At 38.6% G+C, this 22,890-nt stretch overlaps 1 protein-coding gene across 1 annotated transcript in view; it reads left to right on the top strand.

Moving 5' to 3' along the window:
* The window catches only part of PIGK (phosphatidylinositol glycan anchor biosynthesis class K), a 69,455-nt gene extending 46,856 nt beyond the window's left edge, over positions 1 to 22,599 (top strand). Inside the window, exons 10-11 of the mRNA XM_061451532.1 lie at positions 1,317 to 1,392; positions 21,981 to 22,599. Of these exons, the coding sequence (XP_061307516.1) occupies positions 1,317 to 1,392; positions 21,981 to 22,097 (193 nt within the window). The 3' untranslated portion in view covers positions 22,098 to 22,599. The remainder of the gene's footprint in view (positions 1 to 1,316; positions 1,393 to 21,980) is intronic.
* The last annotated feature ends 291 nt before the right edge of the window (positions 22,600 to 22,890 follow it).

Here is a 22,890-nt window from a genome sequence, read left to right as displayed (position 1 = left end):
AAAACATGCTTTCATATTAATTTACTATCATTTAAATATAATGTCCTGGGTTCAGCAGTAGCCGTCATGTTTCTCCTTCTTGGTAGCTGGTGCAGTGGAGTGTTTTGACTTTCGGCCTGGGAACAGAGCTGATAACAATGATGTTTTGGTTTGGCCAAGGACTTTGTGAGCCTCATGCTCTGCCAGGGAGGAGGGGAAGCCAGGAGGAAGCAGAGACAGGACACCTGCCCCAAGCTAGCCAAAGAGGTATTCCATACCACAGCACGTCATGCCCAGGATGTAACTGGGAGTTAGCCGGAAGGGCTGGGAGACTGCAGGGTTGGAGGAGGTATGGGTCGGTGCTTGGTCAGGCTGGGGGGGCGAGTTATCAGTTGGCTGGTGGTGTGATGTTGTAGTCTCTTCCCTTGTTATTTCCTTTATCATTATTATTACTGGTGGTAGCAGTAGTGATTTGTGTTATACCTTAGTTACTAAACTGTTCTTATCTCAACCCATGGGAGTTGCATTCTTTTTGATTCTCCTCTCCGTCCCTCTGGGAGCAGGGGGAGGGCAAGAAGGGGGAGAAGTGAGTGAACGAGTTACCTGACTGGGTTTAAACCACGACATAAGAACTAACAATTCAGAATCCATAAGAAGACTGCTTATGGATTCTGAATTGTTAGTTGCAACTACAGTTTATTTGGAGTTTAAAGGGATATAATGCTTTTTCTGTGTGAAGTATTCTACTCTTCTTGTTCACGCTGGTTCTTTGGCTTTTTCGAAACCAGTAGTACACACTACTGTGCTGGCAAATGCATGAATGTTTGTGGTGTTGAACTTCTGTTACAGCTGAATGTTGATGTGTACTTGCAGCAAACACAGGAAATGGTGAGGAATGCCTCTTACTTTTTGAGTTGGTCATATTTGAATTATGTTGGCATGATTGAGTGAAGGAGCTTGTATTGCTAACAGTGCTGAATCTGCTCTGTAAATACAGAAGGCTTTTTAGTGTGGGGATTTCAATCCAGTTTTCACCAGCACTTTGTTCACCTAAAACAAAATGTGTAAGTTTTCTTAGGTTTCTGCTGGTAAATCTGTGGTTAATGTGCGTCAGTCAGGAAAAACTCCACAGTTACGCACATTTCTATTTACTAAAAATGTTTTCTTTCATTTAACTTTGTAAGAAATTAAGGTCTTGAACTTTTTCTTCGTCTTAAGCAAAATATTATCCTAGGTACTATATTTTTTACAGTAATGTACCTGAAACTCTTAAATTTCAGTAATTTAACTTGGTAAATAGTGTACTAACTTCCACGTTAACTTCCATTTCTGCCCAGGCTTCCAAAGGATGAGTTGGCAACAGAACCACTAAAATATGCTGAACAGCTTCCTGTAGCTCAGATAATACACCAGGTATGTCTTTCTATTTTCAGTATTTTTTTTTGTTTTTGAGAATGAACAGCATCTGTAATACTTAAGCTGCTTTTCTAGGTCACACAGAATCAATGTCCTCATGCTGTAAGTATGTAAAAACAACATACTGTTGCTCAGTTGACAACTGCTAGATTGTAAAAGTCTTATTCTGAACATAGCAATGAAAAGATGTTTGCTGTATAACATAGTTAACACTTCAGAGGTTGCTGTTAAAATTGCTGTCTACTGATAGGAAAAAAAATCCATTAATTTCTCTGAATTTGCATCTTGACCTAAATCATATTCCCATTCCTGAAAAAGCACCAAAGTATAGAGTCATTTTTGTGGAATAATTGTCATGACAAGTTCAGTAGGGAAAACAGTCTCCCCTCCTAATGCAGTTCTGAATTAGCACTATTTTTGACTATAGCAGTGTCATCCTTTCTGCTTTCCACATTTTTTTTTGTTTTGTTTTGAAAAAAAAAAAAACAAAAACAAACAAAACAAACCCCAGAGATTGTGATTTTGACTAGATTGTGCCTTCTAACTGTTTTAAAAACATTATTCTAACTTTATTTAAAAACGTAGACTAGTTAGGGTTGGAAAGGACCTTAAAGATCATTAGGTAAACAAATGAGGGGTGATGTGGACATCTGAGCTGAGATTGAATAGAAGGCGACAGTTTTTATTATAGCTTATCTCTTTTGACTCAGTTTATGGCAAGGAGGAGGAAGAAATCTTTTCTGTGTGAAAGGTTCTGTGCTCTGTTCTTGCCTTTTTCTCAAAGTTCAAGGTGTGATTCTCAATCCATCTTTCTGGTAGGTTAGAAGCCCAGTCTGCATTCACAGGTCTTCTCATTTTTTGCTGTTAGCCACAGTGGGCTCTGCCTATTTTGTGAAAACACTCATGGTCAAATAACATACGTAAAATTTGCGATACACTTTAGAACAAGTGTGTTGAGACTTAGAGACTCTCCTCTAGGTGATGCTTTAAAGGAAGCAAAAAGATGTACTCTGTTGCTGTCAGAAAAAAAAAAAAAAACAAAACCCCAAAAAAACAGCAACAGCAAAAAAAAAAAAAAGTTGGATTACCATTTTCTTAATGTTACTTTGACAGTGTGATATCTTTCAGGTAATCCAGTGTACTCTGACAAATTGACTTGTAAGTTGGGGAAGATAATGAAAGTTCATCATGGGAGGCAAAATGGTGCTGTTCTCACTGCCTTGAGATAAAGAAAACTTCCAACCTGAAAACTGGGACTTGGTGCAATAAGGCAGATAGACCATGTTTGATAAAGCTGCAGTTTCAGATGGAGCTGGTTTTGAATGCTTGAAGATCAACAGAGACAAATAAAAGTCCACCAAATATCAAAGTTGCTTACAATATCCTTTAAGTATTAATTATTATCGTAGAGCTTTCTGAATAACTTTGTCATGGATGTTATTAAGCATTTGAGTTGCACACTGCAGGCGGTGCTGGTTCTGCCTTAAAGGAAACATAAGCTTTATTTTAAAACTTTAAAATGTACAAGTCTTTTCTGTGAGATGTAAACACAAGGGATTAAAAAACTTCTGGCTGAAATCTGCACCACTGGGAAGAATCTCTGATGTGTTCAGAACATGGAAGATTGGAAATCAGGACCAGTTTGTATGTCAGGAACTCCCTGGTGTTGTCAGAGCTTCAAATGACCCAAGAGCCTGCAAATGTCACATTTAAAATTCTGTCTTCATGCCTGACTCTTAGCATAAATGAATTAAACAGCAGAGCAGGCAGCCAGTCAATATGTTCTTAACAGTGAGAGTGAGCAATGAAACAGTTTGAGGGTTGTTTGGAATCAGTAAATAGAAAGTGCACATATTGGCTCACCTAGAGGAAAATCTCAAATAGGAAACAGAATTAACCTTTAAGATGGCCGACCAGACGAAATGTCATAGTAATATTTTTACTACATTAGGTGGGTAATAACCACAGAGGGTTCATTTGGCTACTGTGTGTTACACTGCAATAGAATATTGCACTGTGGAAAGGCAAAAGCCTGTTTTTTATGTACTCTTACCTGTTTACTATAACAGATTTACTGTCAGTACAGAGCCGTGGTCTGCTCAAAGCTGCAGAACAGACCCAAAAGAACTGCAAACAACCCTGATGTAGAGAAGTAGAATAAAATGTTCATTGTTTAGCTGTCATGTCAAGAAGTCAGACATCATGCCCTGGGTTTGAATGGTGTACATGCCTTTTCAAGCCTTTAGGAACTGTAATCAGCTAAGTATACTCTGCACTGGTGTCCTGGTGAATTACTGCAGCATATGTTATAATGTGTTCTTTCTGAGGGACCTGTGACAATTGGGATGTGTAGTGAGTGTTAAGTTTATAAGAACAAATATTTTTTAATTTAAGAAAAAAGAAAATATGAGTAAAAGCAGTGAATACTATTTGTGGAATTATGGTGCTCCATCCAAATAAATAATCACTGTGTTTAAGTGTGGGCCTTGTTGTTGGTTCTGTATCAGATTAAGATTTCTGTCATGTTAACCCGTGTTTTGTTTACCTGTGGGCAGAAATAAGAACAAATATACATTAGAATTTCACAGTGGTAGACAGGCATCCTAAATCAGTATAATGCCAAAGTACATTTTAGTTGTATTTGTTGGCCAGTGTGGCTGCTAATTCTATCCAAATTTCACTGTAAATGTGTTCTCCTGAACACCAAGTCTACATGTTTTCCTTGGGTGTTTACATGTGATTTCTGACATTCGTTTCGGTACTTCATCTCTGGTATTTTAAAAGCTTTTGTACTAATGAACAGAAATGCCCTTCTGTTTTTTGTTTCAAAAAACACAACTCCCTCCCAAAAAAAGGGGGGTGGGTGGGGTGGGGTGTGTGTGGAGAGACTACTTTAATTCTGCGCTTGTCTTTAGCTGAAAGAGATCAGGTGAAAGAACGGGGAAAAGATTGTTTTCATTTATCATAAAGGATATTCATTTCTGGCCTTCCAGTTCAGCAGGGTGTTTTAATAAAAGTACCTAACTTCAGTGGCAGTGCTCGTGCTCTGAATGTCACTATGTGTTAACATATTTTGCCAACCTTGGGGTTTAGGATATTGAAAGGACTTAAACTGTTACAGGTGTCTTACTGATTGAAGAATGTTTTATTGATGAAAGGCACATTTCAGTGGATAAATGCCAAATCTCCTGATGTTGTTATAATTGAAAACAAAATGAAACAGCAAATTGAGATCATGATCAACTCGCATGCTTGAGTCGATTGTAAAATATTAAGCAGATAAAGTGACGTGCTGTTAAAACAGGATGGCATTTCAGGAAACTGACTTCCAGCCTGTGGTAGCAATTGAAGAATTTACCTAAATTTGGCATGGCTTGCAGTTGCACAGTTACTTAAAAATTGAGAGTTCCTAAGTATTTTCTTACGTCGGGGAATACATGGGGGAGTGTTGGATGTAATTTCTAATTAAATTAGATTGAGTTTCCTTTTGGAGGTAGGTCTTAAGCTTGTTGGATTTGTAGAGGTTTTTAACCGGTGTGTTCCCGTAGCCTCTCTGTAGAAGCCTCATTGGAAAATGCCTTGTGTAATCTCAGGAGATTATTACTGGGAGATGATGCTAACCTGCTAAACGAATGTGTCTCTCTCTTCCAAAAGCTAGTTGAGCAACTCATCTGAGCACCATTAGCTTTCCTGAGTTTAGGCTCAGAGACATTAGGGAGCTGCCACATCCACTCCACTTTGAGGGTGTTGAGTGCAGACCACAATAAGGGAAATTAAATAAGGAATTTAAGAAAGCAGGTGGGAGGGGGATCTCCGGAATTATAAATGCCCAGGCTGATGGCCATCAGAGATGACTGTAAAGTTGTAGCTCTGTATTAAATCTTTCAAGGTCTTTGTTTCTGTAATTTCTGTGCTTCTGTGTCGAGTTTGCCCCCACCCCAAGAAAATCCTTTTGCTTTGAAGATCAGTTTTTATTCATTCTCAGGACCTTGTTCTCGCATAGTAGAGGGGTGTTAGTTTATTGCATTTGTTGATGTTATTCTGTTTTCATGCTGATTTAATTGAGAGAGGTTTTCTTAAGCAGCATTTGGCAGAAACTGTTGAAACAGTATTAAGAAAATAGAACAAACTGTTGTATAGATTTTCTGAAGTATTTTTGATTATCTGTATCACGACAATTTTAGTCTCAGACTTAAATATTTTCACAAACATTAAAGTATTTTTATGTGGCTTACAATCTTTGTGAGTGTCGTGGTTTAAACCCAGTCAGGTAACTTGTTCACTCACTCCCAGTGAGTGGTGCCGAGCTGACAACAATCAAGGTCCGTGTCCGTCTCCCCCCCCCCCGCACCGGGGCTCTCCCCTTCCCCGCTCCCGGAGGAATGGGGAGGAGGATCGAGAGAGTGCAACTCCTACGGGTTGAGACAAGAACAGTCCAGCAACAAATCACCACCGCTACTATCAGCTAAAACAATGATAAGGGAAAATAACAAGGGAAGAGAATACGATACCACCGGCCAAGAAAACGAGTTCCACCCGGAAGCTCCTGTCCTTCCGGGTAACTCCCAGTTACCCCCCACCCCGGGCATGACGTGCTGTGGTATGGAATACCTCCCCGGCTAGCCCGGGTCAGGCGCCCCGTCTCTGCTTCCTCACAGCTTCCCCTCCTCCCTGGCAGAGCATGAGCCTCACAGAGTCCTTGGTCAGGGTAAACATCACTTAGCAACAACCGACAACATCGGCTTCACCAACGCTGTTCTCAAACTAGAAGTCAAAACACAGCACTGCACCAGTTAACACAAAGGAAAAAACATGACTGCTACTGCTGAACCCAGGACAGTGAGATGCTCAGTATGAAAATCATGTGCTCATACAGTCTTGAAAGCATAAATTTAAAATTTAGGCATTGCACTGGTGCCTTGCCCATTGCCCCATAGCTGTCCTTTCTCAGCTTTACTTTCAGGCATTCAGGGAACTACTGCAGTCAGTGATGCTATTCAGGACCTTCATATGTAAGCTGGTAGTGCGGACAAACAAAAGGTTGTTTCTCTCTTTTTCTTATTCAGAAATTAAGTAGCATGTTAGCCTAATGAAGCCTCATGAACAAAGTCTTAACATTCCTGAAATAGAGCATATTTCTGAGTGCAGCATTTTTGTAAAAGATTTAAACAGCAATTTTTTTGATTTGCTGCTGTTTTTCTCATCAGTTCTTTCCAATCACAGAATACAATGATGTGGAGTTAGCATAAATTACTGATGATTTGTTTTTGCAGACAAGGCGCAGCTGCTTTGTTTTGTTGTTTTTCATCTGGGCATGAGGGAAACCCTGTGGAAGCAGAGGCCTAGTAAAGCAGTCTCTTTTCTTCCATCTTCCTATTAAACGACTGTTGTGGGTGATCACTCTCTACCTTGGATCATTATTTTACTGCTTCTCAAGCACAGGGGAAGTTCTGCGTCTTTATCTCTTTGTTAAATTCAAATATTAGATTAGACTCCAAGACACAATAAAGATACGTATCTTGGAATTAGTTTTCTTTCAGATGCTGACTCCCAAATCTTAAAAATCTAGCAATAATTATGAGGAACTTAATTTCTGTAAGGGTAGACTACCAAAATATTCATACCCGGCAAACTCTTCTTTTGTGTGCACACAACACTGCTTGGCAGAGACAGAAAAGAAGCATAAGTGTTTTTTGTTGCTGACCAAGCATTACAGGGGAACTGAACATAGTATTAAATTCTTCCAATTACAGATAAATACAATGCAATAAAGAAATGCATTGAAAGGTTTCTTCCATGAGGAACCTGAACAGTCAGTTGTAGGGTTCTTGTTTCTAACCATTTCCTACCAGAAATACCACACTAAACATTTTCTGTAAGCCAGCTGTCCAGAAACATTGGAGAATAGTAGCTTTTTCTTGGCAGAAATGTTGCATACATGGTCCATCCTTTTTTCCCTGCTTATGCATTAAAATATGTAACTTTGCCTCCTTCTTTGCATTTTTAGAGATTAAACCAAAGTGTATTTTAAAAACAATAAAAGAATTTTCTCTTCCTGTTATACAGCTTGGTTAAGAACAGTTAGTTAAGTGGTTATCAGATTGTTCTTGTTTGATGTGCATGTACATTATTAGCTTGTCTGGGCATCAGTAGGGTCCAGTCTCTGCTGTCATTTCTTGGAATGTGAATTTATCACTTCCTCACACAAGTGGCATACAGCAAGGTGATGGTAACCCCTAGACCATGTTCTTCCTCAAAAACAGTCACCTCTTCACGGAGAGGTAGTAGCAGAAGCGGATGCAACTGATGCAGTGTTTTCAAAATGACCATTTTCAGCTACATTTTTCCTGCAGTTTGGACAAAGAAGTATTGCACCGAACTGTTCAGATTTCTGAGGTCGTGTCTCCATTCTCTTTCCCTGACCCATGAAAACCCTTACATTTAAAAATCGGCGTTGTATCTTCAGTTGTCTTTGGCACAGAATGGGACATCAGTTTGACAGGCAGCTCAGAGTAGTTTAACAAGGGCCTGCCCCTCCAGTGGCCACACTCTCCCTGTTAGATTCCTGTGCTCATTAAGCAACAGTAAGCTCAAAACTACTGCTTAAAAAAGCCTGGCTAGGGATGTGAAGACAGCTTTTCCAAAGCCAGATACAATAGATATCAGCCCAAATTGTATGTATATCCCCTGAAAATTTTTGTTTATATTTCTCATGAGCGCGTGAGAGTGAAAATAATTGTTACTCTGTTGAAACTGAAGTAAATTTAAGGCTTTTGTGCTTATCATGGGAGTGTGCAGTTTGCCTTTTAGAACAGTGGTAATGTGAGTTGTTATATGTGAATGTAGCATCATCCATTTAATGGGTTATGAGACATCAGTTTCATACCCACCAGCACATAGAATTGTCAGATGTTCTATTAAAAAATACGTGAAAAGGTACCCTGGCTTATTAGTAGCTATAATTGTTAGAGGTGTCATGGTGGATTTGCAGCTTCTTTAAGAGGTAATTCCTGTAAGTGTTTCTTTTTAATAAGCACTATCTAAGATGTAAAATGAAGGAAGAGGTTCAAGAAGGGACTGTCATACATCAGGCTTTATGGAGTGCTGTAGATCTTTGTGGTTTACTCATTTGAACTTCAAATATCTGCATTTGGAGGGTTGTTAGTAACTGTATGGCCATGACCTCTAAAAATTATTTATATATAAAAATGATCTGTGCTTTTTTTCATCTGAACCAGCCATGTGTTCGAAGATCCTGTATGCACAAACTTTTCACTATGCATTATTGATCTTTCTTTGTCTTTGAAGATCCTGTATGCACAAACTTTTCACTATACATTATTGATCTTTCTTTGTCTTTGTTTTGGCTTTGGACTGGTTGTGCCGTGATCCCCTTTTGTTGGGCTTTGCAACCTGCTCACAACTGTGATTTTAAAACTGTGGTTGTTGTTTCTATTATGCTGTAGCTGTGTTTGAGCTTTACAGAAAGAGACATATTCAAAAATGCTTACAGCTTAAAGTAAACTTCACATGGCATGTTGGCAAAAAGCAAAGGAAGGTTAACAGTGAGAGATTCTGATTTGTAGACTAAGGCCGTAAAGGACCATTATGTTAATCTCTTCTGACTTTCTGCACAAAGTACATAGATACCTTATTTATGTTCTCCCTTCTTTGTGGCTGTATTGAAATTAGGAAGGTTAACTAGAATTAAGGGAGTGAGTAGAGGCTGGTAGATGTTTAATCAAAACATTGTAATTATGGAGGGAATATAAATGAGGAGAACAATTACAGCATGTTAGTAGATGTACATGATTACAGAAAGTATGCTGTTACTGAAGAAGCAATATGTATGTGTCCCATGGGTCTCAGTTGCTAATGTCACGTGAATTACTGCACAGTGCTATAGATAAAAGTATCAATAGTGATCTTGCTTTGTTTTGGGCAGCTGATATTAGAACTTCTGCTGTCACTGCAAAAATAAGGAGGTTATTTTTAAGTGAGTTCTGTGATTTGAGACTCTTTGCTCTCCTTTGTGATCATAATAAGCTTGGCTAATGTCAGATCTTTTTTGCTAAAATTATCTCTCCAGCCACTTCATCCTCAACTTTGTAGTCCTCTATTAAGCATATAATTCACTGTTTTTTATCATTCTTTGCTTCCATGGGACTTTTTTGTGATACCCTACTCTGCATTCATTTGCATTTGTCATTTATAAGCCTCGATTCTTAGATGTTCTGAGTCTTTTTGGATTTATCTGCACTGGGTCCAATTTATTTGCTGTTCCTTCAAATATAGGAAAAGTGAATACTATTTAGGTCACTGTGGTGAGTTGTCTCCAGTGGGGATTACTGAATAGGTTTTTCAGTGCATAATGGTATGCAAATAATATACCTCTGCTTCACATGGGAATAGACTAAATATATGCCCAAGCTTTTTGTGACCTTAATATGTTTGTAGGCATCATAATACACCATGTGCTGCTGTACCCGATGTACAGATACTTCAGCTGTGGTTCAGGGCAAAGAAATGTATGAAATAACTGTGAATTTAGTATGTGATCCACACACAGTGTATGGAAGCGTATACCAGCTATATAGCTGATTTACTGTTGTAACATAAGCAGTAGGTTTTAATAATAGTCACCATCAATAAAACAGAAGATGCTTAATGTCTTGCACTTAAAATACGCTAATTCATTACACTGGTAGAGTGTCTTCATGCACGATGTGAGATGAAACTGGAAAACACACCGTAAAATGATAAATAAGTTACTCCATTACACTGGTTTTATGTTTATGGTGTTTCACATGTAAAAGCACCTTTTAAAAATTTTGCTGCTTTTTAGTTTATTACAGGTTCCAGAGCAATTCAGAAAACAGATGCTCCATGTAAAAAAAGCTTTGCTTTAGTGAAGCTTTCTGTGCAAGAGAATGTGTTCTTCCTAAAAAACTTCATTTTACTTAAATTAACTTGTATTTCCACTGAGGATGGCTTATATTAAGCACAAAGGGAGGCTTAGCAGTTTAGACTTCGATCAAATAAACTGCGTAACTAAAAAGAGAAGATGCCAAGCCTCGCACTCTTGTACTTGAAAGTATTGTGTTCGCTCTCATGGGAATTTGAGATTAGAGAAATTATAAAGGCTTTGCATAAAAACAGGGAGTTAGAATTAATTTTTGCTTAAGCAGGGAAGTGTCAAAGCCTATTATGGTAATTTTTCAATTTTGTCTTAACTGTTCACACATTTTAAAATGGTTGTACAATTGAGTGGAGGCATAATTGATGTGTTGTGGTTTCTGTTTTTTAGCTTGGGCTGTCATGAAACATAGCTTAGGTGCACTTAGGCTTGGAAGGAATAGGTGTGCTAATTAAGTAGATGAAAATTTTCATATCATAGTGAGAAAATTTGCCTAATGGATTGAAATAGTATTCTAAGAATGGTTTCCCTGTTCTTAATTACAGCCAGGTACCAAATATCAATATTACTCATAGACAATTAAACTACAAAACCTTAGTGAGAAAGCTTAATTCCTAGCAGTAGAATTTTGGGGTTGTGAAGACTATCATGTTCATTATTATTATAGTAAATAGTAGCAGTAAAAGTCTACCTTAAAAAAAAATGTTTCTTAATACCTTTATTTATTGTCTTTTAATGTAAATTAAAAGCTGAACATATCATAGAATTAATTGTTAGTGCTACAGTTGTTTAAAAAATAGCAAATCTTGTCTGTATCGTAACAGTCTATAAAGTGGTAGGGTAGTAACATAAAATTTATGCTTGACCTAAAATGAGTTTTAGGACTTCTGTAATTAGAGGAAAACTGATTTAGCAAAGCCTTTCAATGGTAAATTAAATTCACTTGTTCTATTAGTAAATACAATATTTAACAGAAGAAATAATCTTCTGGAGTCGCTTTCGTTTTGGTGATCAGTTTTGCTGTTCCATAGGAGGAATCTTTGTTGGAACAAGCTTTGCATTTGGGATGACACTTACTGGCAAACGTGAAAGTAAGTGACAGTAAGTGGTCATAGGTTAGTGGTAACATTGGTCACTGTTTATGCAGAGAAAGGGTCTCCTACCTAGCTTTCAGCTAATTTTTCTGCAGAGGCCTGTTTTGGCTATGAACTGCCTTCGGCATCTCCAAATTATGCCCAACTTGTTCAGAATTTTTCTGGCTTTGTCTGCAGTAGAAGCTGGCAAAAAGAGATCTGCTGTATCAGAGGGATGAGGCATGTTGTGCTTTATCGCTTTTGCTGAGACTGCTGAATGGCTTCTGACAAGGTCTGCTTTTCAGTTTCTCTTAACAGGTGTACCTTAAGAGGAGTCTGGTTCCTCCTTAGCTCTTCCTTAGAACTATCCAGATAGAAGTACAGTATGGCTGTGCAGTTTTTGTGAGACACAGCCTGGGTAGGCTCAGCATCTGTTCTGGCTGTTAAATTAGTTCTCCATTTTACAGGTTTCTGGTGTTTTGTATTTGTGTCCCTGGAGTAATAGTGCCAGGAATAAGAAAGCCAAGTGTGTCTCAGATGTCTGTGTGAAGTAGAAGGAAAGAAGGGGATTTGTTAGAGCCTTAGGCAAAGGGCAACGTATTTTTAGTTTTCATTCCTTGTTTTATAGCTTAATACTGATTGCACTGGCATAGAAACAATGCTAGTGTGTGTGTAAGCCCATATGTAATTTAAATGTAAGATTAAGTTCTTACTTAATTTGTGTTACCTGTCACTAAATACATGCAGGATCAGGGCCTTTCTTTGTAAAGCAGGTTACTGGAGTATGTTATAGATTGTCCACGACGCAAGATTTAATTCTGTTTTCTGGTGTCAGTTCAGTGTTCTGTAACGTTTTCATTTCTCACATTATAGTTTTTATTAATAATTACTTTTTATTGTTTGCACATGAAAGCTTCTCTGATAGACAGTGTTTATTTAAATGGTATTTCATTGAGTAGTAAAATTAGCAGTAACAGTTTTGCTAGGTTTTTTCTTCTATCTACTGTATTTATTCTGAGCTTATGCAGCATAAAAAGTAGCTGTTACCAATAAGCTCACATTTATAAGGAAAAAATATAAATGTTATCAATCTTAGCTTGACATATTTTGCAGTTCTGTGATGACAGATACCTCTCTGAACACTTTTCCTCAGGTGCAGGCACTGTTAACTCCAAATATATTTACTCATTTATCCCACTTAACTTTGTAAACTTAGCGAGGTGTTATTGGTGATTTTTTGTGTTAAGTTAATTATATTTTGTTTACTCTTCAATGGCATGCTGTGAGGAACACTGCAGTGTAACCCACAAGCTCTTGACAGGACTGATGAATGGCCAGAGATAGAGATATTGGCAGGCTGCTCTCTGGTGCTCTGTCTAGAATTGTTTTCCTAAATAATTCAGAGGGTTGAAATTTGATGAAATTATTTCCATTTAAAGAATGAATGGAAGGGGTAAACGAATAAAGTCTCCAGTAATGGAACAGTTGTGTTCATACTGTTGGACAGACAGGACAGCATCCTGCATCATTGTTCCTGCCCAAATTCTTTGCATGAGGTTGTGATTTAGCTTTGTGCAACTGATTACTTCTGTAGTGGCTTGCTTTCTTGCTTGGCGTGTGGCACTCTGCCTTAGCCAGCCTTCAGCCTTCCCCTGGCCTGAGAGGCCCTGCACATTGACAGCAGTCTCTTCTCTGGTGTCCCTGGAGAAGCCTGGCTCCGGTGGTGGGGCTCTGATTTAGTGAGATTGTGTATTTTCAGGAGGGAGTGCTTAACACAGGAGACCATCTACAAATGCATGGTTGACAAATGATGAGTAGTACTTAGAGGGGACTGAGTGACACATGATGTCAGTAGGTCAGTAACCTGTGGTTAGTTTAGCTGGTTGGCAGGAATGGTGCCACTAGATAAGACCATCTGTGGTTTTATCTTTTTTAAAAGACTTAACCTTTCAGAAAGAAGTCTGGAAGGGTGTGTATTAGCTGTGCTCATTCATCCTTCCAGAAAGATGTCTTTGAGCCCTATTCAGCTGATGAACCTAGTGCCATGTGAATGTCATGTGGGAACAGTGAGCATGTATGATACCATAAATGTGCCATTCTTTCCTAATGACAGCTGCCTACAAAAACTCTCTGCAAGAATGGATCTGCTCTCTGGGACTCTGTTCTTTGACATACTAACCGTAACAGAGATGGCTTTCTGCTGTAGGTCTAATTATGTGCAACTGCTTTGTCTATATTTCATGATTCAGTTTTGAGGTTGTATAGCAGCTAGAGTAACTGAAAGCATTAGGTTGATATTTCAGAACAGTTCTTTTTCCTTTTTTTTCTGCTCACATAGAAAGTCTATACAAAATAAACTTGGGTGAGCATACTTGTCTGGCATATGAGTGCTAAACCGTTGAATGCAAAAATTGCCTTTTAAAAGCTGGGTGGTGACGGGGGACAAACCAGTCTATAGCCAGCTGTAATACACTGGTTTCTCCCTGAAAACGAAAATGTTTTGCAAAAAACCCACAGCTATATTTGATCTTGCTCATATAAATGTGCAGGCATCTTTTGCCTCAGCCCTGCTCTGTGCATTTTTTCATGCCAGCCTCCTAAATGTAATGCCGGTTTGACTTGTGCAAGCTGGAGCTAGGAAACGTGGAGCTCTGCTGCACACACGTATCATGTAGCACACAGCTCAGGGCAAAGGAGAACTTTTAAAATTAGAATTGTAGAGCTTTAAGAAATGAGCAGTGAAAGCTACATGAATAAGGCATATTTATTTGAATTCCAGTTTCTTATGATGTAGCTGTTGAGATATTTGATTAGATCTTTTACTCAATATGGCATATTGAGCATAAGATCTAATGTTGTCTAACATCTGTTGTTAATACAGCCTGTCACCTGGAAATAAATGAATAGATACTCATGGGATATCTGGAAGAAAGAAGTGTGTTTAGAAGCATCACTACTCCTTTGAAAGGAATAGCATAATAATTTATGAACATCATGGTTGCTCCATATAAACAGAAACAACTTGGAATTTTAATGATCAAAATTATACTTCATAATGGAAGTTCTAAGGTATGCAATTAATTATATGAGATTAAGAAAAAAAAATCCTGCCTCAGAGTGCATTGATTTGATAGCATTTGAATAGACTCACCTTCTGGTCTAGAGAGATGATGTGGGGTATCTGAGTTAGAGTTCCAAGGAAGATGTGGGAGTGCTCTGCTCCTTTTGAAGGGTTGGGCTGAGCGAGGCTGGAACTTGGGGAAATCATCTCAGACTGAAGCAGGTAGGAAGGAGCCTAGGCATGCATGTACTGCCTTGGCTCTGATGAGCTCAGAGGTTGGTTCTGCTTCTGCTCCCACTGGCGTTGTATTTGTGTGAACAAGATCTGCCCCACAGACTTTGGGGTAATCTTTTCTCAGGGGAAGCAAGCAGTGCATACTGCTTGGGAAAACAGTGCTCCAAGAATAGCGTGGCCTTGTTTACACACTTGTAGTATTGTGAATACAAAATATCTTTGTCCCTCTAGCAGTCCCTAACTACCCCTTTCACCTCTGTTGATCTCCGCAGCTGCTGTTTCTTTCTGCTTAACCCAAAGTTTCAGTAGCAGCAAGTTGTTTTCATATCTGATCATTTTGGGAGGTACTCTCCACTGAGCTCTGCCTCACTAGTGTGTATTTTTGTTGTTTTCTGCCCCCTCCAATTAAGGACCTCAGGAACTGTTTGTGGCGTGGCATTGTGCACTGAATGCCTTTACTCTTGCTTTTACTAATAATCTGCCTCTTTCTTAAATTAATTAAATATAAACATATGAGAAAAGGATTCTTCTTAAAGTAGCGGTGGCCAAGTTTTAGATACTGAGTCTGCTTAATTAAGCTGCTCACCTTCTATTTTTGCATGCTTTGGCTGGCATGAAGCTTTGTGTTTGCAAATGCAATTCATATATTTGCTGTGGATTTAGGTGCCCTTCTGTAAAAAAATCATAATTGTGGCTTCATATAAAATTATGAATTTGATTAAATATTAAAAAATTAAGCTCAATATACTTTAAATAGATGTAGGTGTGGTTTTTTTTTTTTTAAATACATCTTTAAATTGTGACTTTTTTCCTCTCCAACTAAAGCATACATGAGTTCCATAATGTAACTCCCTGGCAGCTGAGCAGGCAGGAGCTCAGCCTTTGTACCTGAGCAGAGGTAAGACCTTTGCTGGGCTGGTATGTCAAAGACAGATTTGAGTGGTTGCTGCTGCCAGTATAGAGATGTGTTTGCTAGCTTTGGGTGTAGCAGATCACACACCTTAGTTTGGAGCCCCCGTAGTACAACCCCTGTTATGTCTGCCAGGCAGGCATCAGTCATCTGAGCACTGGCTGGTCTGGGAATTAAACTGCACTGGGTCCCAGGTGCTGGAAAGCTCCCTTTGGTTAGAAGTATATTATGTGTTGTGTCACAGGTTGGAAGATTAAGGAATAATTATTAAACCAGGGAAAGCACTTTAAAGTGCTGTGAAATGCTGAGAGGTAACACTGAAAGTAGAGAATAATAAGTAGAAGTACATTTCTAAAAGGCCGTTACAGATTACGTATTTTAGAAGAAAATGAAAAACTAAAGCTGTCGTAACGATGTTGTAGTTTATATTATAGTGATTATACAGTTTTCAAAGTAAATATTTAAAATGCAATTGTTGCCGTTGATACATTAACTTCATTGAACTGCTTTTCTTTCCTGTGTTCTTGAGTTTTTTGTTGTTGATGAGTGAACTTTCTTCGTGACTTTATTAATATTGATGATATCCGTAATCATGGAACTGTGGTTAATAAATGGAAACTGGGAGATTAGACAAAACTCCTTTAAATTGTTTTGCAGATTAACAGGCACTGTTTATGTTGGATTTCTCTTAGACTTTGATCTTTGTGTGGGCACAAAAGAGGATTAAACTATTACTAGATGGCTGGAGTTGTTTGATTCCCCAACCCCCTGCAAGGACCCCAGATCCAAGCTGTATCTGACAAATCAGAAGTGCATACTTCCACTAAAAGCTTTGAGGACATACTTTGTGCTGCGATTTGCTTGCGATTCGTACAGATTCAGTCTGAAATAAAACATTGTGTGCTTTGTCATAAGAATTGAGAGGATTACCCAGTTTGAAATTTTAAATTGCAAGTAAACCTGAATTATTATGGAGTGCCTCAAGGAAATACATGGTTTGATATTGGCACGATGCGCTGCATAGCAGGATTTGGCTTTTCCAAGGGGTTTTCTTGTAGTTCAGCTTGAGATCAGTAGTTTTTTTTTTTTTCTGAGATGAGAAGTAGGTGGGTTGCTTCAGTTTTGGGTCCGAGGTTGGCTTTGGGTTTCAAAGACTTGTTTTGAAATGTGGATCTTTCTTTTTCCAGATTTCAGTACTGGTCTTTAACACAGACCCTAACATAAAACTGGGTATCTTGAGATGCAAGAAAGAAAACCTTTAGTATTGTACTGGAAGAAATAGAAACGTTCATTTAAATGAAGAATGACAAAAAAGAAAACTTAGAAATTTACACCCCAGGATACATAAAATTCACCCCAATGGTCTAATACGACGGTGAGCACCACACAGACAAGTGTGTATCACTTCCCTTCAAGTGCTTCCTGATCCCCAAGACTAGTAGAGGTGGAGAACCCCACAGAGGGGTGTGCACAGGATTCTCCCTGTGCCATAGCTGCTGCTCTCTGCCAGGCAGCCCCAGAGTCCTGGGTGACATCTTAAACCACATGTGCTACAGTAAGTAGGCCAAAACTGGGTCTAGGGAACTCTGCACTGAAACTGCAGAGACAATTAAGCATTTGAATTTAAGAATTTGAAATACGATAGCTGCCACTTTAATGGGCTCGTTGGAACACAGCACTTGTAGTGGTTTGGTTTTGTGCAGTTGCATAAGAGATTTTGCACTTGTGGTGCAAGCACACCATCTGCCTCAGGTTGGGGAGGACATTCCCCGTAACAAGGATGATGCGCACATCAGTTTCCAGGTTTTGCTCACTTTCTTAAAGCCTGATTTAGAATAAGATGCTGGAGGAGACTGCAGAATTTGCATATCCCTTTTCCATTTGGGAATTACTACAGTCCAGACTATATGTACTGCTTTCTCTACTGCTGCCATCCAAATGCGAATTACGAGTTTAACCCAAAGCTTTCTGTACCTTTATTTTTGTCCTGACTGTGAACAGTAACGCAAAGGGAGTTCTGTTGGAAGAGGACTGTAGGGTATGGATTATAATCATACTTACCATAGTGTTTTCCCCATGAAATGTTAATACATGATATTTTAATTTTTTTTTTTGTGATGTAACATTTTAAAATTAAACCACTTTTAATCTAATTACCTTAATTCAGCTTTAATGTTTTTTCATTTTTTTTTGCATAAAGCTCAAAATTTGAATTGAAGTAACAAGTATTGCATGTTTTATGAAACACCTTCATTGAAAGTCTTGGATACTTTCCATTTGGGTCCCTCCAGACCCATCCAGTTTGAAAATACACTGTTTTATCCTCTCCTTAATTACAGTACTTGGAGCAACTCTCTGTTAACTGTTCTTAAGTTCCACAGGATAATGAGTCTACCAGAACTAGAGAGCATACGACAGAAAACTGTTCACAGGAGGAAGCTTGCTGTTGCTTAGCTACCTATCTTTTTAATTTGGAATTTCCAACAATTCGATAACGACTAGCCCTTAAGCTGCTAAGTGTATTTGTTCATTTTGACACACCGTACTGTGTTACATGTGCGTTCCACCAGTGTGTACCTGCTATTATTGGAGAGATAAAGAGGGTGTTGGTGTTATATTGTGTATATTGCAAACCCAACCTATTATGTCAGTTACAAAAGCAGCACTTGGTGTATACTGAGTTCTGAGGTGGGAACCACAGCAATGAAATTCAGAGTAACTCGAGCCAACAGAGCTATTGCTTCTGCTCCTCCAGATCAGTCCCAAATACAAGAAGTTATGCATCATTTGCAAGTTCTGCAACTGATCTGTGGTCTTTTAATAGAACACATTCTCACATCAGTTCAGGCATAATAAGATACATAATTAATTGCAAAGGAAAATACTGCAGCACTTCACATTTTTTATCCCTTTAGCATTTCCTCTCAAGTGAGAAAATGCCTGACTTTCAAAAATTGCCTTTTGCAGAAATTTGCTGGAATAAGACTCTGAACTAGGGAATGTGCATAGGATAAATACTGAATTATTGGTGTTTTTGTTTTTTTTTTTTTTTAGGAATCTGGGAAAAACTTTATATTCACTAGTGCTTTCTGATCAAACCTAAACATGGTGCAAAGGAACAGCTTATCTGGGGACTGTTTATGGCCGTAGAACTAGTATAAGCATAGAAAGAAACTGTTTTTTCTAAACCATTTTTCTGGTACGTGGATCTAAAAAGGAAATTTACTCATTTGCTCTTAAAGTGATTCTGTCTTGCTTTAATAATTTTTCCCACTGGGAGAAATCTCTGTGACTCTTCCCCGCCTGTCTGCACAAAACGGTCAAAGCACTTTCTGCGGCAATGCAGTTAAGGCTTAGCTATGTTCATAGAAGGGCATCATGCCTTGGCCTCTGACTTCATCATGCAACACTGCTGGCATTGCTGTGACGGCTGGGAGCAGTGCCTGCTTCCTTGCTGACAGAAGTACGCAGGCAGTGCTTTTGCTAGTGACACAGCTGTGCCAAGAGGAAAGAACTGTTGGGTCTGCCTTTACAGCAGTGCTGGCTGAAGGCTCTTTGCCAGCCTGTGTTACAAGCGCAACTTGCTGACATAATTGATGGAAGCAGCAACTCCATTTTACACAGAAGTGAGTTTGATTCACAGGAGCAAAATGCAGCTTTTTGTAAAGGAGCTTCAGTGCTGTTTGCTGCTTGTGGAAGTGCCCAGCTGGACAAAGATCTGTTATTGGCATTTTCTGTTATATTTGTCATGCTTTTACAAGGATGAACTCGCCAGTTTGACAACTGACTACATTTTTAATTCCGTGATGAACTTGGGAATCTATGATCAAGTTAATTTAACAAAAATTACCTATTTCAGCTCTTATAGTTATACTTTGTAGGCTTAGATATGAATCTGTGTAATTCCATTTTAGGTATTCAAAAGATTTTGATGTCTGTATGCCCCTAGTGGAAAATCCTGGCATATTTCAGTATAATTTTGTGCTCAGTTAACCTCACTATTGACTTAGAGATGTACAATAGAGTTACATCTCTTTGCCTTTTTACTGTGGTTTAGTGTGTGTGTAGATTTCAGTTCTGGGTCTGTAAATCTTTCTGATAAAGATAATTTGTTTTTAAAATTACTAAGTAATCTTAAAGGCTGTTGTGTAGCCTCCTGTATTTTTTTGTCATTCCTTCATGTTTTTAAGTCTTCCCATTTTAACATTGCATCTCATGGCTTTAAACTGACTGTATGCGTGTCCTTGATTTCCCAGTGCGGAGCCACCACTGCACTGGCCTCTGTTTCCTTGTGGAATTCCATGGATGTTTCAGTATATGGCATGACAAAATGAAAAACCATACTCATAGATCACCTTATAAATATTTATTCATATAAATTCTTTAAAGAAATTAAATTATGTGCTCTATACAACATAGGAGAGAGAGGCTTTTAGTGTCACTGACTGCAAATTGAAGTCATTTGTCTAGAAGGGTCAGGTGCCACTTTGTGGTAAGGTATTTGTCTGAGATCCAAGAAAGGAAAGATTGATAGTACAAAGAGGTGGATGAAACAGGCACTGCAAGAAGGATATGGGTTAATTAGGAGGATTTAAACAAGAAAGTTCTTTTGTGGGGAAAAGTGTCGTGTTCTGTTACTTTCAGAAGCGAGGTGTGCTGGCAGCCTTCTTGAACATGCAGAGTTGGTTTTCTCTGCTGATGTGGAGATGTGTGGTTGTATCAGCAAGGTGGCAGATTACCAACAGCACGTACGCTGATGATGAGTGATGATGATGAGTGCTGCTTCGGAGATTGTGGGGCTTGTATATACACACACCGTCTCTGCTGTATCTTTGGTTTTGTTGTTGTTGATGTAAATTATAATGCTGGTTCTGTGATTCCTGTATCAGAGGCAAATCATTAATATTTCAGACTGCCAGGTTCTCCGGGTGTCTTGGGTGACATGGCTGTTTGTTATACTTTTTAATTACAAACATAATACTTGAAGGAAAAATCCTAAAGCTAAACCTCTGTAGCTTAGAAAATAAGAGCAGAGCAATCAACAAACATTGTTCTCTTGTTGATAGGGAAGCTGTTCTGAAAGAACAGATGCTGCAAACTGTTCCTTATTGCATTGAAGTTCACCAGCCACCTGCTACATTTAGCAGAGAACAACAAGCTCCCATACACAGATTCATGCAGAAATTGAAACCGTACCATCTTTTGTAATAGTTATTTCACAGGACAGAAAGGGAATTTTAAAATTGGCTTAAGTGCCACAAACCCAGAATACTGTCTGTGCCCCTTGTGCCTCATTCTGCACAAGGACAAAATAGTGCAAATCTTTCAGCAAGGCAGGAATAAAAAGCTCAGCCAGCACCTCAGTATTCATTATTGTAATAGTAAATCACCTCTGTCTGCCTAGGGGATCTGTAAAACATACCTGCTGAGGGCAAGAGGAGGCACAGGCATGAGGGGCTGAGCCCTGTTTCTGAATATGGTAATTCTGATAGTTGTGATGTTCTTAACTAAAACTGCATTCACCTAACTGCACCTTATTCTTAGCCCCAGGGACAGATCCTGGGGCACATAGCAGCTCTTATCTTCTGCAATGCATTTCTCACTGCATGTGGAGTATCTGAGAATTTCTTTAAAGAGGAGGAAGAGGACAGGCAAGTTTTATCTTGTCTTACTGCTGAGTGTGATATAGAAAGGCCCTAACAAATTGCAGTGCATTGCTTTTTACTGAAGATGAAAAAATTGTTGAAGGGACAGGTATTTGAACTGAAGAATATATTTCTACGTTAAGAAAAAGCAGTTAGTCTCAATGAGGCCCCTGGGAAATGTGATTGACATTAAAAACAATCCTGTTTTGTTTTATTATATTCCTGCAGTAACGAATCTTAGCTTCTCATGTGGTTAGATACCTGTTTTTTCATATAATTCTGAGTACAAAAGGACCAGTAAAAAACATTCTAAGTGTTGGAAAAACAGCACTCTCTTTTCTCTGTCACATTTTCACTTACAGGAACTGTTTTTCATGTGGCATTTTTTTCTTGTATTAACATGAGGCCAGATACAAGAAACTTAGTCCAAACAAATAAGTTTGAGCATGTTCCACAATACTGATCAAAGTGCACTGTCAAAGTGGTGTCTCAGGCATAGTTCTGGTCGTCTTTTTGTGGTACTTAACCTCCCTCCTTGAGTGGCAGCTCACCTCCCGCCCAGCTTTGCCACCACATCAAGAAGAAAGCTGCCTCTACTTCAGGAAGAAATACAGCTTATTGGTATTTTCTCTACTGCAAGGGCATTTTTTATTTGCACTTGATCAACAACACGGTGCCTGTTTGGTGTGAAAACTGAGTATGAATTCTTTGTTTTTCTCTTTTTGTTCTTTTTTTCTTTTTTCAGAAACCAAAACAAAAGGATTGGCATCCTCCTGGAGGATTTATTTTAGGACTCTGGGCACTGATCATCATAGTTTTCTTCAGAACGTATGGAATCAAGCACATGAAACATGTCTTCTGAATTCATGCAAACAAGATGACTGCCTTGACTGCTATGTTGGATTCTTTGGTGTCACCCGAGTTCCCTGTTATGTGTGTTATGGCTGGAGTGAAAAACAGTGTTGAGATATTGCTTCTAAAAGTTCTTTTGAAGTCATGTCTTCTGCGCTTTCTTCTGCAGAGTCTGCCGAATGATTTTAATGTTACTGGTCAGAGATACCGTTTTATGTTGTCTTGTTTGAAACATATTTTAATGCTTTTCTGAGCAATTTTCTTTCTGGATAAAAAAGAGGATGGACCTAAACCAACTAACAGAATTTCTGAGGCTGCGAATTGTAAATGGGCAAATTTTCACCCCTGTATATCCAAGTAAATCTTAGAAATAGTCAGCCTATCACTAAAGAGCTAGGCATTGCACAGAATATTATTTAAGGTGTCATTTTATCAATGTCAAGCCATTTTGCAGGCTTTGGCATGATGTATTGAAAGCTTTCTTCACAAAAATAAACATACCCTAGAATATATGGATTTTTTCTTATTCTTTCTTCTTCCCTGTTAAATACAACCTTTAGATCAGTCCTCTCACCTCAGGCAGTTTTGAGTCTAGGATTCGATGACTTGGTGAAAGTGAAACAAAAATACATGACGAGCTCAAAAGTGAAACTGACTTCACCATGTCCACGAGGAACCCTTTCCAGGTGTGGTATTTTTCACTGCATGCAATATGGACTTGGATAATTTCGGGATCTTCAGTGCATTGGATTTTTGCAGAGAAGAAGAAAATCGACTCTGGCATCAGAATGAAAAATGTTATA

Source organism: Pezoporus flaviventris, unplaced genomic scaffold, assembly GCF_033815535.1.
Source record: "Pezoporus flaviventris isolate CSIRO_AGI_PZ_B2104156 unplaced genomic scaffold, CSIRO_AGI_Pfla_v1 ptg000013l, whole genome shotgun sequence".
Classification (NCBI taxonomy): domain Eukaryota; kingdom Metazoa; phylum Chordata; class Aves; order Psittaciformes; family Psittacidae; genus Pezoporus; species Pezoporus flaviventris.
Note: the sequence above shows the minus strand (reverse complement) of the source record. Positions and strands in the feature narration are given on the sequence as shown.